General features: G+C 40.3%; 1 protein-coding gene across 2 annotated transcripts in view; it reads left to right on the forward strand.

Annotated features, from left to right (window-relative positions):
• The first annotated feature begins 413 nt into the window (after window positions 1–413).
• Window positions 414–16,322, forward strand: part of SPOCK1 (SPARC (osteonectin), cwcv and kazal like domains proteoglycan 1) — a 404,411-nt gene continuing 388,502 nt past the window's right edge. For both annotated transcript variants that reach the window (XM_081893955.1, XM_081893956.1), the window contains exons 1-2: window positions 414–710; window positions 1,272–1,439. In XM_081893955.1, the coding sequence (XP_081750081.1) occupies window positions 429–710; window positions 1,272–1,439 (450 nt within the window). In that variant the 5' untranslated portion in view covers window positions 414–428. The remainder of the gene's footprint in view (window positions 711–1,271; window positions 1,440–16,322) is intronic.

Genomic DNA, 16,322 nt, shown 5'->3' on the forward strand with positions numbered 1-16,322 from the left:
CTATTTCTGGGTTAGCGGAGTCTGTAACCTGAAGTGTACGTAACCCGAGGTACCACTGTACTGTACAAGGGAATGAGTGAGTTCCAGCACCTCTTTTTCTAGAACAATAGCACCGACCACACGAATGCAAGTCTCTCATGCAGGTGCTGAGCTCAACCGCTGAGGTCCCCAAAGTATTTTGGGTCCTCCACACAGAGCTTTTGCAACCCAACTTCGTGGCCACTGGACCTCAACGACACACACCTGCATTTACAAACCCCAAGCCTTGAGAGTCTGACCCCTGGGCAAGAGTATTGCAAGACGCAGAGATGGTTAAAGAAGCTCTGCTGTTGCACACAGTACTTTTGCGCTGGTGAAGCAGCGAGCAGAGAAAGTGCCAATATCTTCGCCAGCGGACTCCTCTGCAAAGGCGCTAGCTAGGCCCCGGGATGCAGCCCAGCCGGGAGGAGCCGGCTCCTTTCCCCCTCCGCCAGCCGCCGCCGCCGCCATTCCACCGATCGGTCAGCAAGCGGCGCCAGATTTCGATGATTCACGCCGAGCCGGCGAGGAGGCACGCGCGCACACACAGCGCGACACTTACACAAGCGCACACAAAGCGGCTGGGCGAAGCTGAAGCGGGGCTCCGACGCCGAGCCAGCGGGGAACGGCGGCGCAAAGCCAGGCGGAACGGGTGGCAGCGCGCGGAGGACGGCAAAGCCCTCAGGCCGAAGGTGAGTGCGCCTGGAATAGCTCGCCAGGGAAACTTGCGGGCTGCTTCTCGCGCCGCCCTCGAAAGGTACTGGCGGCAGCCGCGTCTCCCTCAGAGCGTCCTTTGCTTCCCTCAGCGCGAGGGGCGGCTGCTTTCCTTTGGGGAGGAGGCGCAGGGAGGGGCTCCCAAGGTAGGTCTAGCCCGTGAGGAGAATCCCTACTTCTGCCACTCAAACTTTCCCGGGAACCCGCCGCCCTCCCCTCCCGGTAGGACTGCTGCTGCCTTGGCAGTTTTGGTTCCATCTCGAGGTTCCTCTGACGGAGCGCCCTGTGCGGTGGAGCTGCTCAGGAGACCATCAGCTGCGTCTCCCATCAAATGCGTGGCTCACCCGCCTCCCTTGCCCCTCCTAGAGCTATTAAGCCGCTGTGTTTTGAACGCTTGTCTCTTTTTCTTTTTCTTGTGGACTGATTGACTGAGACAGGTATTTGTCCCTGTTCTCCCCACTACCACCACCACCTCCTCACCTCCTTTCTTCTCTTCCTGCTTTCTCCCTCTCCCAACCACCCCGCACCCCGTTTTGCAGATGCATAGGATATTGGCCATAGTTGTTTGGTGTTTTCTGCAAGTGGAAGGCAGGCATCCAGAAATCATCCCCGGGAGCAGCAACAATGGCAATTTCTTGGACAATGACAAATGGCTGAGCACTGTTTCCCAATACGACAAAGATAAATATTGGAATAAGTTCAGAGATGTAAGTACTCCTGCTTTTCCCCCTCCAAGCTGGTCCTTAGAGATCCCCCCCCCTTGCTAGGGGCTGTCTGATGGTTCAGGTGTGTTGTTTTGGTAGGGTCAGAGGGATGGGTATATCTTTTAGTATATATCAATGGTTGCTGTAGATTTGGAAGAAGATCCTCATCCTTTAAGTTCAGCTGTGTTTCAGTCTTCTTACTATTAGTATTCTGTATATGTTTGGTTAAGGACTCATTTTCTTGGTCTTCAGTTTCTCCTTAGGGCATAACTTTCAGAGAACTTTCTGTGTGCCTGTGTTAAGAGATTAGTTGCTGTTAAATGCAACCTTCCAGGGGGAGGGGGGAGGATGCAAAACTATTTACCCACTCAAGCCACAAGGTGGTAAACACCTGAAGCTTTCTTCATGCACATGTGGCAAGAGACCAAAGCAGAAAATTCTATTATCTCAGTTCTGCTCTCAGGGGTATTTGTTATGGTGTCTGTATTTCTCTGCCTTGGCACACTAAACATTCAGGAATGATTTCAGCTAACATTGTTACTCCAGTTTATGGATTGTGCTGAAACTTCATCCATTTGTATGGGCAGGGAAAATGTATTTCATAAGCAAAACTTTAGGGAAAATGAACACTTCGAGAAATAATTCCATTGTGGTTAACCTCCCCAGGATCAGTAAAGGGGGGGGGGAATGTAATGGCTTTGTTACTAAGGCTAGGTATTTGAGAAGCTTAATGTAACCCATTTAGAAATGTCTAAATGAATATTGTGGTAAGCCATTAACAGATACCATTCCCTTGCAGTTGGTATAAGCAAGGGCATTCTGCCAAGTGGGTTGTAGGGAGATGACTGGGAAGAATTGGTCACCTGGTGTTCTAAAAAAATGAGGCAGATTCACAGCAACATTTATCTGCTTATGTCAGGCCTTATGGGAAAAATAAGACCAGATTTTTTAAAAGATGGCATTTACTTGACTATGACTATTACAATCTGTTATTTACTGCAAGCAGTTCTCCAATTGAGTAAAGCCTCAGTTCAGTCCCATTGATGCTATTTTCATTTTTATTCAACTTCCTTATATATATTAAACAAAATTCTAAGTATGCATTGAACCATCAGTGATAAATGTATCTAAGGTGGAGGAGGTGTTATGATTCAGTTAATGTTTCTGACTGGAGAAGGATTGATCTTTATGGCCAAAGTCAACAGGAATTTTGCTATTGAATCTAGTGGGTTTGACTTGCAGCCTTTTAAAGAATTTTATTTAATAAGGTAAAGCATGCAGTGAAAGAGTGGCCTTCTCCAGCCTCTGAGAGCCTCTCCAGGAGATGGCAAAAGATTCTCCACATCTGCTCATTTCAAACCACCACCATGCTTGGCCTGTGGTTGCAAACTGGCAAGGGGGGTGGGAGTGTGGTCTTTATCTGCCCCCTTAAGAAAGAAATGCAGAAAAGAGAAAATTATACTTTCCATGGTATGAAACTAAATAGATTTAGCAGTATGTAGGAATCAGCAAGAGATAGCAGTATAGCTAATGGACTAAGTCCAAAAGTTGGCATCCCTTTGCTTAGCACACATCAAGTATACTAGTAAGGAATACAGGTATATTTTGCAGCAAATATGGGGAAGGAGATAAGTAAGGTGTGTGACACATGGATGCCACATTTACCTGTTTACATATTTATTGACCATCCATTAACAGCACTCTTGGAGAGGCTTGCAGGTGGTTCAAAACAACCTAACATTTAAAGAAGTTATAACACAAACATCAGTACGGAAACCAGCACAAAGTATTTGAAAAATATTCCTTCCACATACTTGATAAATCAGCCTTGCAAATAAGTCCACAGCAGTTCCTAGTCTATTAACCTACCTGCTCAATAATGCCATATAAGTAATTATTTTATGGCACAACCATAGCCTTCCAGGATGAGGGGTCGGGTGGGGGTTATTCCAGTTAATGGCTTATCCACTTGTCCCGCTCCTCCTCCCACCCTCCAGGGGAAACTGCTCTTTAGTGCTCAGTTGGAGTAAATGGCAATTTGGTTTTTCTCTGGATTGAGACTTGGTTGATTTTAGCACTAAAGAGCTGATTTTTCTCTGGGAAAGGAGCAGGGCAAGGGGAAAACCACTTAGACCTATGCCTAGAAAGTGCGGTTCAAACAGAAAACTGCTTGGACCAGTCCTTTCTAGGCATGGGACAAGCAGAAGTACGACGGAATGAGTAGAAGTGTGAATGAGCCCTTCACTAACAAAATGATTACCTACTTGAGCATCTTGTAGCAATTTTTATTTGCCATAGGTGAATAGGCAGGTAGGCTAGTCTTGATGAAACTTTCTAGTTACTATATTTTGTGTATTCCCACTGTGATTTTTGAAGACCAAAAGATAATAATTTACATAAGCACATTTAAGAGTTGGTGCGGTTTAGTGGATGCGAGTGAGCTGGGAAGTTGACCTGACTGGGTTCAACTCATTGTTTAGACTGGATTTAGATGTTTGAATTTTTCTTTTAAGTAAAATTACAAACTGAAGTTTGAAGTTACCTCTGTTTTCAAAGTGGTTTGTTGTAAGCTGGCGAGAAACACAAACACAAAATGCATTTTGCTTTGCATCTCATTTTTTAAATATATTTTTCATTATTTTTCTCACACCTCGTAGAGGAGTATACAGTGGTTTTGGCTGTTTGATTGGTCCAGTATGCTGTGCTTGAAGAGAGCTATTTATTTAATATGACCCATTTTCCTCAGAGATGAAAGGAGGTAGCAAAGGCATACTCTACTATGACATTTGGGCCATTGAAATGAGCAATACCCGGAGCAGCTCTAACTCATGTCATTGGGCCTAGCATACCGGAAAACTGGTAGATTGTTTCTTAGAATGTCAGAAGAAGATTGCTCACCAGTCATCATCCTTCTTCTTGAAGAGAAATGCACATTATTCAAATTCTGCATGGCATATATCTTTAAAAGGAGCTTTGAGTGCCTCAACTCTGGCAGTAGTAATGCTGTCAAAAGATTATTTATCAAAAGACAGGAAAACATTAGGGTTTAGTATGTAGGTGAATGGCCCTGTGTGTACTAAATCTTAAAACCATATAAGTAATTAACAATCATGCTTCTTTCATGACTTGGATATTTGGTGTTTTGAGCTACCATTTGGGGAATGCACTTCGTCAGAATAAGAAACTTAAGTTGCCAAACTAGATGTGCTGGGAGGTGTTTTTGCTTCAGTGAATGCCATTCCATGAAAACATATGTTTTTCCCTATCCTATGAGCCAGCACATTTGCTTACCTCTGCCCTCAAGGCAACGAAATGTACTTTGGTGCAGTAGAAGAGAAAGGAAGAGCAAGCCATCTCAGATCCCTGTGGAACGTTGCTTCCCCCTCAGGAACGGTTAACTAAATTGCATAAGGGATGTTTACACATTGCATTCAGCGAGTATACAATCTCAGTATGCAGAGCTGTAGACTTGTTCGTGCAGTTATTTGCATGTAATGCTTAACAAGTGCACAGTCTGTGTACCTAGGTAAATAATACCTGTACAAACCAACTTAAATGCTTGTGCATGTGTAGAAAAGGCTTTACCTGGGTTCAGGGTAACATGTGAACAAACCCATGGCTTGCCATTATCCACTTAAAGTCATAGCCATCTCTTTTTACTATCCTTTTAGTCTAGGCCTGTGAATTTTAATTATCCCACCACAATTGCAGTACTGTAAATAAAACCACAGTTTGTAAAAAAGCACCAGGGTTCCAGCATGAGTTGTAATATAGGATGCAACAAAAGTAAGGGCCAGGGGTTATGAACGCTGGTCCCTCTCCAAGCATCTCTGTCCCCAACCTTGAGGAGGAAGGTCTGAAGGGTGTTTCTATCATCAATGCTTTTATACACACACACACACACACACACACACACACACACTTCCCTCTCAGAAATAAAGGGAGGACTCTCTCACCAGATAGCAGGACGTGCATTTGCTTTTCTTCTCTTGTGTCTTAAAGGCGTTTTGTCATTAGATTGGGGAATCTACTTCAGTTGCCTGGGCTCCACCATACCTCTGTCTTGCCTCAGCATTCTAGGATAGAAACATTGATATCCAGCAAGGAGGATGTTAATGAAAGCATACATATCCTGCAAGAGGATATTGGCTAAGAGGGCAGTTTAGCACAGCACTACACCTCACCCCAACCCCCCATTGCCAGCCAGAATCCAGAGCTTTCCACTTCCCCAGACTGACACTTTGTGTTAACTTCCCCTGTTTGGATCAGTGGACTTTTCTCCTAGGATATAGAAAAGAAATGGTGTTTGTTACCACTTTTTTAGTTTAGAGTGAATGTGATCCACTTCCATTGAGTTCCAGACCCTCCAAGTGTCCCTATTTTCCAGGGACAGTCCCGGATTTACAGAAACCAACCTGGTTTCTTATTTGATCCCGGAATGTCCTGCTTTTCCTTAGGACATCCCTTTTCCCATCAGAGAAATGTTGGAGGGTCTTGAGTTCTGGTGGATCAGAATAAAAAAATACCGTTCCGTGCCAAAATTTAGCAGAGTAGAACCCATTCATACTTTCAAGAGACATCATGTTTTATTTTGAAGGCCACTTCCTTGAATAAAATAACTCAGTGGTCAGCAATCCAAATCAGATACATTTGGCTTCAAAATAGAAGAGCAACTCATGGCAGGAAATCTAAATTAATAGTACAGCAATTCTTTAGCAGGAGTGATAATAGGCTTCTCCATTTGCTTTGTGCTCATAAATCAGTATTTGATAAATCAATTTGGAATAATGAATTTTAATCCAAGGAACACATATTCTGCAACTTGTGTATGCAAGAGCTAAGAAAATATTTAGACAGAGAATATTTCTAGCTTCCAAATATATATAAAATTGGGGAGTCTTAGAGCATGCATTAAGAAAGGTGTCATGGTCAGTGCAAAACTGAAAAGCTTGAGTGATAACAGCAGAAACCTTGCAAATGTGTCAGTTCAGTCACATGTATTCAGATATTTGAAGATGAAATAGTCTAGGTTTGTATCAGCTTTATAATGCTTATATAGAATAAAGAATAGGTTTGGCACAAGTTTTTAACCCAGTAATCATTAGCAGTGAAGATGTAAATGACCTACTGAGATCATTAGGATATTTTTTTTTAAAGCAGTTGGATTGCAGCCACAGAGGTCCAAGCAGTCAAATGATTATGTATTATGCCTGCATATAGATATTTTTCATATCTATATTTCCTGTTGCTAGGTTATTGACATGCCAAAAAAGTGTTTCTTCATATTGCAATGTTTGAAAGTATAAAATACATTGGGTGCAATGGCTTTCAGAGAGCTTTCTTTTATACAATGAGAAACGCTGAACTGAATTATGAACAATTACAGTTATAGAACTGGACAGGGTTATCTCTGTATTTGCCAGTATGTTTTTAAGGTAGTTTTCATCAGCTTGGGCTGCATTTAAAAAAAATTATGCCCATGTTTCAAATTTGTCTGTCATCTTAGAAAAAAAGTTATAGTTTGCTTTCTGGATGTTGGTTATAGGTACCAAAAATAGGCAAGCTGCAGGGAACTATAATGATGTTGAGATCGTGCTATCTTCATGTTGAGGATGGAGAAAGAAAAAGAAATATTTCAGCTGTTGGTGAATTGTTGGGTAAAATAAAATGAAGAAACTTGACAACCTTTATATGGAAGATGGATGCCTTCGAGGATGAAAAGGGGCAAATGGGCAAATTAGATCTTAGCCAGATGTGCTTGAGATGTGAATTGTTTTTAGATTGATGAAATCCTAAACCCTTGTTAAATAAGCAGCCTCTGGGCAAAATTCTCTTTTTCAGTAACATTGGCAAAACCTAAACAGAAATGAAACAGTATTGCCAAAAGCACTTCTGTGTATCTCCTCATTAAAAAGTTGGTAAGAGACAAAACAGGTTTGGAAAACAGACCCACATTCTAGTATACAACAGTGTAGCTGTGGGTTTGTGTAGCTATAAAAGAGTCAGCTTTTGAAAGTACACTACTCTATTGGGACTTGATGCTGCCCTCCTGCCATGTATTTGTGAAGAGGCCATTTGATGTAGCAGCTGCAATATTAGGTTCAAGTATGAGAAACTTAAATTCATATCCTTGGAGAGCAATGAAGTTCCAGTGATGGTTATAATAAGTCACTTTCTTATTCTAAGGTCCTTTCTGGTCTTTTAAAGAGGCCCTGATACTGTCTGGTTTTGTGGAAAAGAAGCTTCCAAACACACACACACACACACACACACACACACACACACCCTTCAGGGCCATCTACACTGGCTGCCCCTCTTCTGGGTAGATGTTCTGTCTCCCTTACAGTTACATAGAGAATAAATCAGACTGGTAACCTCTTGCTGAACATATAATCCCATGTCATCCTGGTTTCTCTTTTCCTCTGCTCCCTTTTCTGACCTTTGTTCTTAATTTAGATTGTAAGTTCCTTGGGGCTGGAACCTGCCATCTTCATTTGTTACTCTGTAATGCTCCATGAAAGAAACAGGTGGCAAAATATTATAGAACCAAGAAGTAATATGAGGCTTGGGCTTAGTGCAGCTTGGGGACATCCCCAAGCTGTGCTGGTTCCCACTTTGCATGATCCATTGACCCCTAGCTGAGAGGAGAAGTGATGGCATTATTACTTCCTAACTTTGCTGAGTGCATTGAAACATATAAAACAGGTATAGCAAAACAAGGGAATGCCTGCAGGCTGAGCTGGTTTCTGCCTTGCATGTAACGGGGCTTGTTTTTTCTGTAGATTATCGGAGGTGGGGTAAATTTAGAGATCAGTTCAGAACCCAGAACTAACATTTGGAGGGATTCGAGGAACCAGAGTAGAAATTGCAGTAAATGGGATGCGGAAAGGGAAAGCAGTACATCATAAAAATTTAAAACCAAACACTGCAAGCATTTATGAGATGTTAGCATCCATCTGTCTTGAGAGACAATGGGGTGTGCCTCCGGGGGTGAACTCCAACTGCTGTGTTAGCAGCACCAAAGTGATCTCCCTGTTGTGCAAGCCTGGGCAGTGTGTATGGAGGTCCTGGACTGATGTCCAAAGGAAAGCAGAGCAATAAGTTTGGCGCCAACTTGGCTGCAGGAGTTGACGGAAGGAGGCGTACAAGGTGCCATCCAACAGTCTTAGGGACTCCACTCCAGATTTGTGTAGGGTTTACTCCTTAGCCATTTCTTCTCCTGAAGATATTCAGGAAGGCAGCAAAGGTTTAGGATCAGAATTTTCCTTCTCTTAGAAGGGCTACCTTCCCAGGCTGACAAGCTACATCTGCCCCTCACTTCCCTCTACAGTGCATGCAGAAACCGTCTTCTTGACTGTTGGACCCACTATTGGTCTAAGCTGCTCAATCTTCCACAGCCTGTTTTCACATTCATGGGAAGTCCATAACTCGTTGAGGGTTTGAGATCCATTGGCTACCCTCACCTGATTTGGCCAACTTGTTTAAGCCCTTTCCTGGGGTGTAGGCTTGTTGAATGGTGATAGCTTCTAGAAGACACAAGTGAGATCTGAGTGCAGGGTGAGTGCCAAAGGTGTACAAACTACCCCAGAAGGAGCACGATGTGTCCCCTACCACAGGTACTACCCCTCCCCTAACCATCCCATAAACCCCATAGTTTATGAACATGCCTGATCTCATCTCAACTTGCAAGCTAAGCAGGGTGCTTGGATGCACACATTTTAACATGAGTATGAAAATTTTTCTTCTGTATTTCTCCCAGGCTATGACTCTGGAGAGTAAGACAGCAGATGATAGATGTATAAAAATGTCCTTAGTAGTGTAAACACTGAAATCAGTTCAACTGTCTCCTTGTTCAGTGTGCTTGCTATAAGCTTGTAGCGGGGTAAGAAGAGGACAGCGAAAAACTTTTGAGAGGCATTTGCAATAATACTGTGTTGTATCCAGCTAAACCATTATATGACCAGAACAACTTTTGCAAGGGCAGTGGAACTTCCCCTCCGTCTCTTGCCCCTTCATTCCCCCCAAAATTCTCTTTGCGGTTTTACCCAACCTATGGAGCAGACTTATAGTCCAGGGGGAGCAGAGGGAGGGGGTGTTCTTTTGTGTTTGCAGAAGTCATTCTGTGCACAAAATGATTTAGTTTGGATATAAGCCAACATTATCACAGCACTATTGGGCAATATGTATTTATATACAATCTTAGGTTTTTGGCCTGCTGTCTGAAATTGTCCTGTAAATAATTTGAGATTGCGATGAAAACCACAAATCTCTATTTTGTTAGTTTGGGGATATGTTCTTACAGAAGATTCCAAAGCAAACTCATAGTAGCACCTTTTTTGCTAACAGAAGCACATGAATAATCCCCACACAATCAAGATTTTATAACTTGGGTATCCCAAGTGATAGCCAGCTTTCCCAAACCTATTATACTCAGAACATCCTGACCTGTATAAGAATTCTATTACTTTTCTAGTGCTCTCATATGTACCAGGATGCAATATACTGTCTCTTAGATTTCATTGAAGCTTTGCAAAGCTTATTCATTGTGCTATGCAAACACTTTGGTGTAGCTATGAGTAATAATCATAAAACATAGAAAAGAGATTGCCTTGTAAAGATAAGAAAATGAAAGATAATAACAAAATGAAATTGAGAATAACATTTTCAGTGAAGGTGTGCATTCCGTCTTCCAAATGTAATTGTATTAGACTTGGGAAACTTTGTTTCATGCATGCTTATCCAACTTTCTTCTCTTCCTCAACATAAGAAAAAATAATAGTTACGGTGAAAACTGGGACCTCCTGTTATAACACCTGGGGGGGGACCTCTGATGAAGCTCATGACCCAGAGTGTATTTGTAAATCTACCTAGGCTTTTTGGAGCTTGGGTTTTAATTCTCATGTAGATAAAGTTCCCATACTGTGGTTTAACTATGCTCAGTGGAAACAAAATAATGCCAAACCAAAACTAATGAATCTGGACTGCTTTCACCAACCGTAGATAAGATTAAGCTCAATTTAAAGTTTGAATGACATGCTAAATTGTGGTTAATCTAAATGGAAAGAGAAGCTCTTGAATTCATTGCCACATGGCAGTTGTTGTCCATCATATCACGTTGACGTTTAAGCTTCATTCTGGATAGATGAAATCAGATATAATTACATTTTTGTAATTTTATCACTATATTTTATGTTCATACTTTTTGAAGAGGGTTAAAGATGTATTTAATTGTTGTGCACATGTTAGTAGTACTTTACATAAGTTTTTTGCTATTTCCAAATTCTAAGTTCAAATGTGGATTTGCAAATCCTTCTTTCTCTAATCAATATGACCCAGGCCTCCGTAGCTTCTGAGTGCTATCCAACTAACATGTCCCATCAGTGCAAGAATGTCTCTTTCTGCAATGTAACTCCCCTTTCACTCCTTGCAAGCCCCACACCCTTGCCAAAGCTGTTCTGGAGGGTAAGGGGTAGCAAGCAAAACAGAAGATTGCAAAATTTGAACCTGAGAATCTTCTGCATGCAAACCATGTTCTCAGTGACTGAGCTATATGCACCTCCTGCAATGAACTAGTGTCCCAGTTGAAACTGAACTTACAGCTTCTCATTTCTAAGGCATACTTTCTTGATTAGGGACATTCCCATGGAATTCTGTATTAAACCTGAATATTTACTCAATATTTTAACAGCAAGGCTTCTTTTTATTACCTGATGCTTTGTAAGCTTAATATTACAGATGTATCAACCTGATGCCTTGCTCATCCTCATTGTTCTGTCCTCATCTGCTGCTTTTTATATAATTGGCCACAGAGGACCTTGTTTTAGCTTTCTGCTCTCCATTATGCTTATCATGCTATTATTGAATGACTTTCAAGGTAAAGTCTTGTACAGGTTTTTCCCCCTTCAAAGAGAACTGTTGGTTTCATTTAGTTGTTAAAGAGCATATAGAATTCAGCTTTGTATAGTTGGTACATAGAAGTAGTTTTAAAAGCTGCTTAACTTGTCATCCACCAAGGTGAGCATGACTAGTTAGTTGTCCCTCAGGTTTCATGCAGTTAGTTGTCCCTTAGGTTTCATAAGCCTGACTCATTTAAACTTAGAAGTCAGGCATTTAGAATTGCTGTTCCCATGCTGCGGGACACTGTTCCAGTAGACATTCAGCAGTCATCCTCACAGCTGACTTTCAGGTGTTTTTTGATGACCTTTCTTTATGCCAACAGGCCTAATTATTTGTTTACATTTTCTTCAGTCAAGCTTAATGACTTAATGATATTTTGTATTGTTTTCATATTTTATGTTCCATTGTATTTGTGATTGCTGTGCATTGCCTTGACATTTTATGAATGGCAAGTTTTAACTATTTCTTGTTTTTGATGCCTGCCATGGAAACAGGTCAAACACCCAACAGGTCATGATACATAGCTAGTGGGATGCATTTGGCTTCTTTCCATACTTCAAATTGAAGAATAGGGTACTAGGAATTGCATCCAAGAGAAGGAAAACGTCTGCACAGCATATTCTAAGGCCCAGCTTCCACAAGCTGAATTTTGCATATATAATTAATGCTGATATGCATTAATTCTTTCTGTAATCTGTAGGTGATAATTATAAAGCACTTTGATCATAAGACGTACCTTTTAAATAATATGTATTGAATCATTAGTTTTAATTTCAGTACATGCTTTTTCAGTACAGTATATTGGCCAATTAAAACTTGTCCTGGAAAAGTAGAGCTTTTTCACTTCTGTAATAAAGTACTGGATGATCACTGGAAAAGCAGTGTGTAGTATTATTATCCCATGTGTCTTTGTAATTATATGTGTGGAAGTAGTTTCCTTTTTTTTGTGTGGTGTACAACTTAATCATCAATGAGCAAATACCTGCAAAATAACTAATTTTCTTCAAATATTTTGACAGTTCACATCGCTTTCATTGTACATTGGTTCATTACCCAAATATCAGGGTGTATGTGTATAGCTATTTCAAAATCTTCAACACTTAAACCAGGCATTTCACTTCACACAGCATGAGGATCACCTGATCTAATCCTTAAGAGTTTTCCTCCAGTTCTTATGTATTCCATACTGAAGTTCAGTGAAGTGGGCACACTGTATTTATTAGTTTTAAACTGCAGTTTAAGATTGCAAACCACAAATAGCTCATTCTGGAATGATCCCAAGGAGTTAATTTGGAATACACCAGAGAAGAAATATATTGTGCCTTCCAAGTGACATTTAGTTTGGTCTCCCTTGTGTTTCTGAAAAATGTGAAAACTTACAGGGACTACTCTTCTTATTTCTATCTGTCCCAAAACTGAAACATCAGCAGGAGATGTACAAAACCATGCTAATCAAACCAGCCCACTTGCAGAGGTAGACTGACTAGTTTCTGCCTAACTCTCCTAACATCTGTGTCTACTGCACAAACTGTTACGTTGGCATTCAGTAAGTCCAGTTGCTTTCATCTGCAGTTTTATTTCTCTACAGATTGAAGAGGATGCTTCACTGCTACCATTTTAGATCCACAGTTGTATATAACTCAGTGCTGAGCTTTCACGATGATGATTATTCCAAATTTTGTAGAAACCACTAAATTTGAAGGAGAGCTGTGTGTGTCATAAATTAGTTTTCTACATTTAATTATATAGCCATGTGTAGGAATCCTGTGCAGTTACTTGGACACATTACTACATATACAAAACTTAAGAATGTACTATTAACAATAACTCATAATTTCCCTTTTTTCAATGATGGGTAGCATAAACATGTTTTAAATAACTAGAAATTATCTAAATTAGAAGTTTTTGAAAACCAAACATTTCTATTAACTGTTGCTACTTCACCACCCTCTTACAAATTACTGTGTTTGTACATTGGTCGCTTTACGATATGGTTTCTTTGAAAGAACTTGAATTTTTCAATAATGCACCCTTTTCCCTGCCTGGTTTTGATGCCACAAGGAGCTGTCCAGTGCTGAATAATTCTACAAGCACCTCATTGACTTACTGAGGAAAGCCAGATTGTACAGGGTGAGTCTTTTTAAAAGAGGCCCAGTGGAACATGTGTACTCTGTATCCACGGGGCCTCTTTTAAAGGACTCACCCTGTATTACCAGAAGAGTGCTTTAATGTAGGAAAGGTAACCCAATCACTGACTCCTAGGTATAATTAGCATTGTCCTTGGTATCCCCCACCCCACTACCATGTAGGAGCACCTTAAGCAATATTTTGCTGAATGCATGTCAAACATCACATTTTTATCATGTCGTCTCTCCCTAGGAGAGCTGCACAGCAGCAAACAACTTTAATATTAGTCCCCTCTCATTCTGTCTTGCCTGCCGAGGCTTCACTTTAAATGGAGAATTGCAAGTCCATTTGTGGAAGGAGCACATGTTAAATTACTTAACATTTTTGCTGAGGTAATGGCAAAAGTTTGTTACATTCGTAATCAGAAATGGAACAGATGGCAAAGTCCTAGTTTTACCCACTAAACATTCCAATAATACATACTTAGTTTATCTTGCTTAGGTTTATACAAAGACAAAACAGTGCTTTAAAACAGATACAAAGTACTAAAAGAAATACTTTTGGCTAATTGACTGAGCAAGCCAGATCAATGTGCATAAAATATACTGCCTTGTATAAACCACCGTACTGGCAGGATGATGAGAATTCACACTGTGAGGGAGAAGCAGTAAGGAGAGGAGAAGCAGTAAGGATATAGATGTGAGGGCCAGGATCTAAGAAGCATTGGGAGGGACAGAGGTATTCAAAGCAGAATAACTCATCCTTTTCCTGCTTGTCAGCTTCCAGCTTATGCTAAGTTTTTTTTCACAATTGCGACAACTAGAAAATTGAGCAACCCAAATTTTATTTAGCTGACTTTTACTGTATTTGCTTATTGGAATTTGATACGTTTTTGTCAATTTTGAAATTCTTAACAGTTTCAGAGAAATTGGAATTGTATATCTGATGTTGAAAACATGTTAATAGTGTCATTATTTGGCCAACCTCTAGCCAAAAGTTGTTACTTTTGTGTAATGCAGAATAGCAAAAGTTTTCAGTTTGGTCTTGATTTATCAGTGATATATTATAATGTGTTTATTTCCTCCTTTTGGGAAAACAAAAACATTTATTCTCATCTTTCTTGTCTTCACATTAGCTCTTCAAAGCCAGGAAATGTGTGAAGGAGTTTTGTAAGCATTTCACAGTGATACTAGTTCTACATAGAAAGCCAGAGGGCAAAACAAAGTGGTTTCTTTTGGTCCATGTAATCTACTTAGAAAGCAGTTGTAGCCTTACGGGCACAATCACAAGGGTCTATGTGAGCTACTGTTCAGGAAGATAAGATTTTAGATGCAAAAGCTGCGTAGTGATTAGTGGTGAGATGGTCCTTTGTACAAATTTCAAATGGGAAAAAATGATGTTTTCCTCCCTTCTGTGTGAGAAGGAGAACCACTCTAAAGTACTCTATTTCTCTAATCTAACAGATATATTATTTTTATATCCTGGAGAGACTCGATGGATTATTGCATCCTGTCCTATATTGCCAGGATCAGTTGGTTTTATTTTTCCAATTTCTTCTTGGTTCACAATCAGATGGCTTCAAAAAAAGCCAAAGATAAACGACATTTTGGGTGCTTATCTTGTAAGATAGCTTATATTTATCTTCAGGCTACAATGAATAGAGCATTCTGATAAACATAGCAGTCATGTTTTATACTGTGCTTTCATTCCTTGGACTTCTAAAGGAGAGAGAGAGAAATGATTCTGACAAAACAGGGATGGCATCTTCAGGTATATACAATTAGAACTTCTAAGTGTATAGTATATATTTCACTTCCAGAGAAGTAATATTTTGCGATGGATGCTTCTGTTCTGTATGTTGAACTGTAAATTTTGATGCTACATTGCAGACAACATCTTCTGTGTGACACTAGTAATGTCCTGTATTTCTTCACAACCAGAATCACAAGAAATGCAGAAGCAGAAATATAAGAGTTACAGTGTTGGGCAAGAACAAAGTTATTCTATCTCCTAGGACAAATTGTTGGAAATAGTGGTCAGGGATGGTGAGAGTTGTAGCCAGCAACATCTGGAGAGCATCAGTTGCCCTATCCTCCTTATGAGGAATCAAATTAAAAAGAAATACCACATACTTTAGATAGCAGCTGAGAAGTTCAGCTCAGCTTTAAGAGTTTTGTGAAGTCTTTTAAAGTAACAAACAGTCCATGACAAATTGCTCTAGTTTTGCATGGTGTTCATTTTTGTCTTTTATAAACATATTGGTTTATTTTATTGACCTTGCAGAACTGGTGAACTGATTCTTGTTAATTTGCTTTTTGTGTAAGCATTAAAAATAAGTTTGAAATAATAAGAAATGGCTGCTTAGATGTTTTATCACACTGGCTAGGCTCTCTATGAACACCAGAACTAAGCCTGTGAGCTAGTGACTTTTTTCATACCCACTCAATATAGGAATGGGCATATTTCTGCAGTATGGTAAGAGTAGCCCTAGATTGTATCCTACTAAATTAGTCGTGTTCATTAATTTCATTGTGTCTACTCTGAGTAGGATTTCTGAATTGCAAGGACTGTGTCTTGGAGTTTTCAATTGTTCTCTCTAGCCTGGGATCCTATGCCCAGTAACAGCTAAGAGCAATTTCCAAGTAGGCATGCAAGACTTGTGTTATAGCTACCCTCTTCTCAAACTTTTATTACTTGCTATTTTCTCATGAAGCATGAACTTGTACATGTTGAAATAGGGGTCCAAAGCTTGGGAACTAATACTGGCACGAGAACTATATGAATATATTGTATATATCATATAGTCCTAAGTGAAGCCAATCCCTGCCAAAAGCAGGGTTGGCAGTCAGAGCTGAATTTAAA

Source organism: Podarcis melisellensis (genome assembly GCF_964234715.1).
Source record: "Podarcis melisellensis genome assembly, chromosome: 2".
NCBI classification, from domain to species: Eukaryota; Metazoa; Chordata; class Lepidosauria; order Squamata; family Lacertidae; genus Podarcis; species Podarcis melisellensis.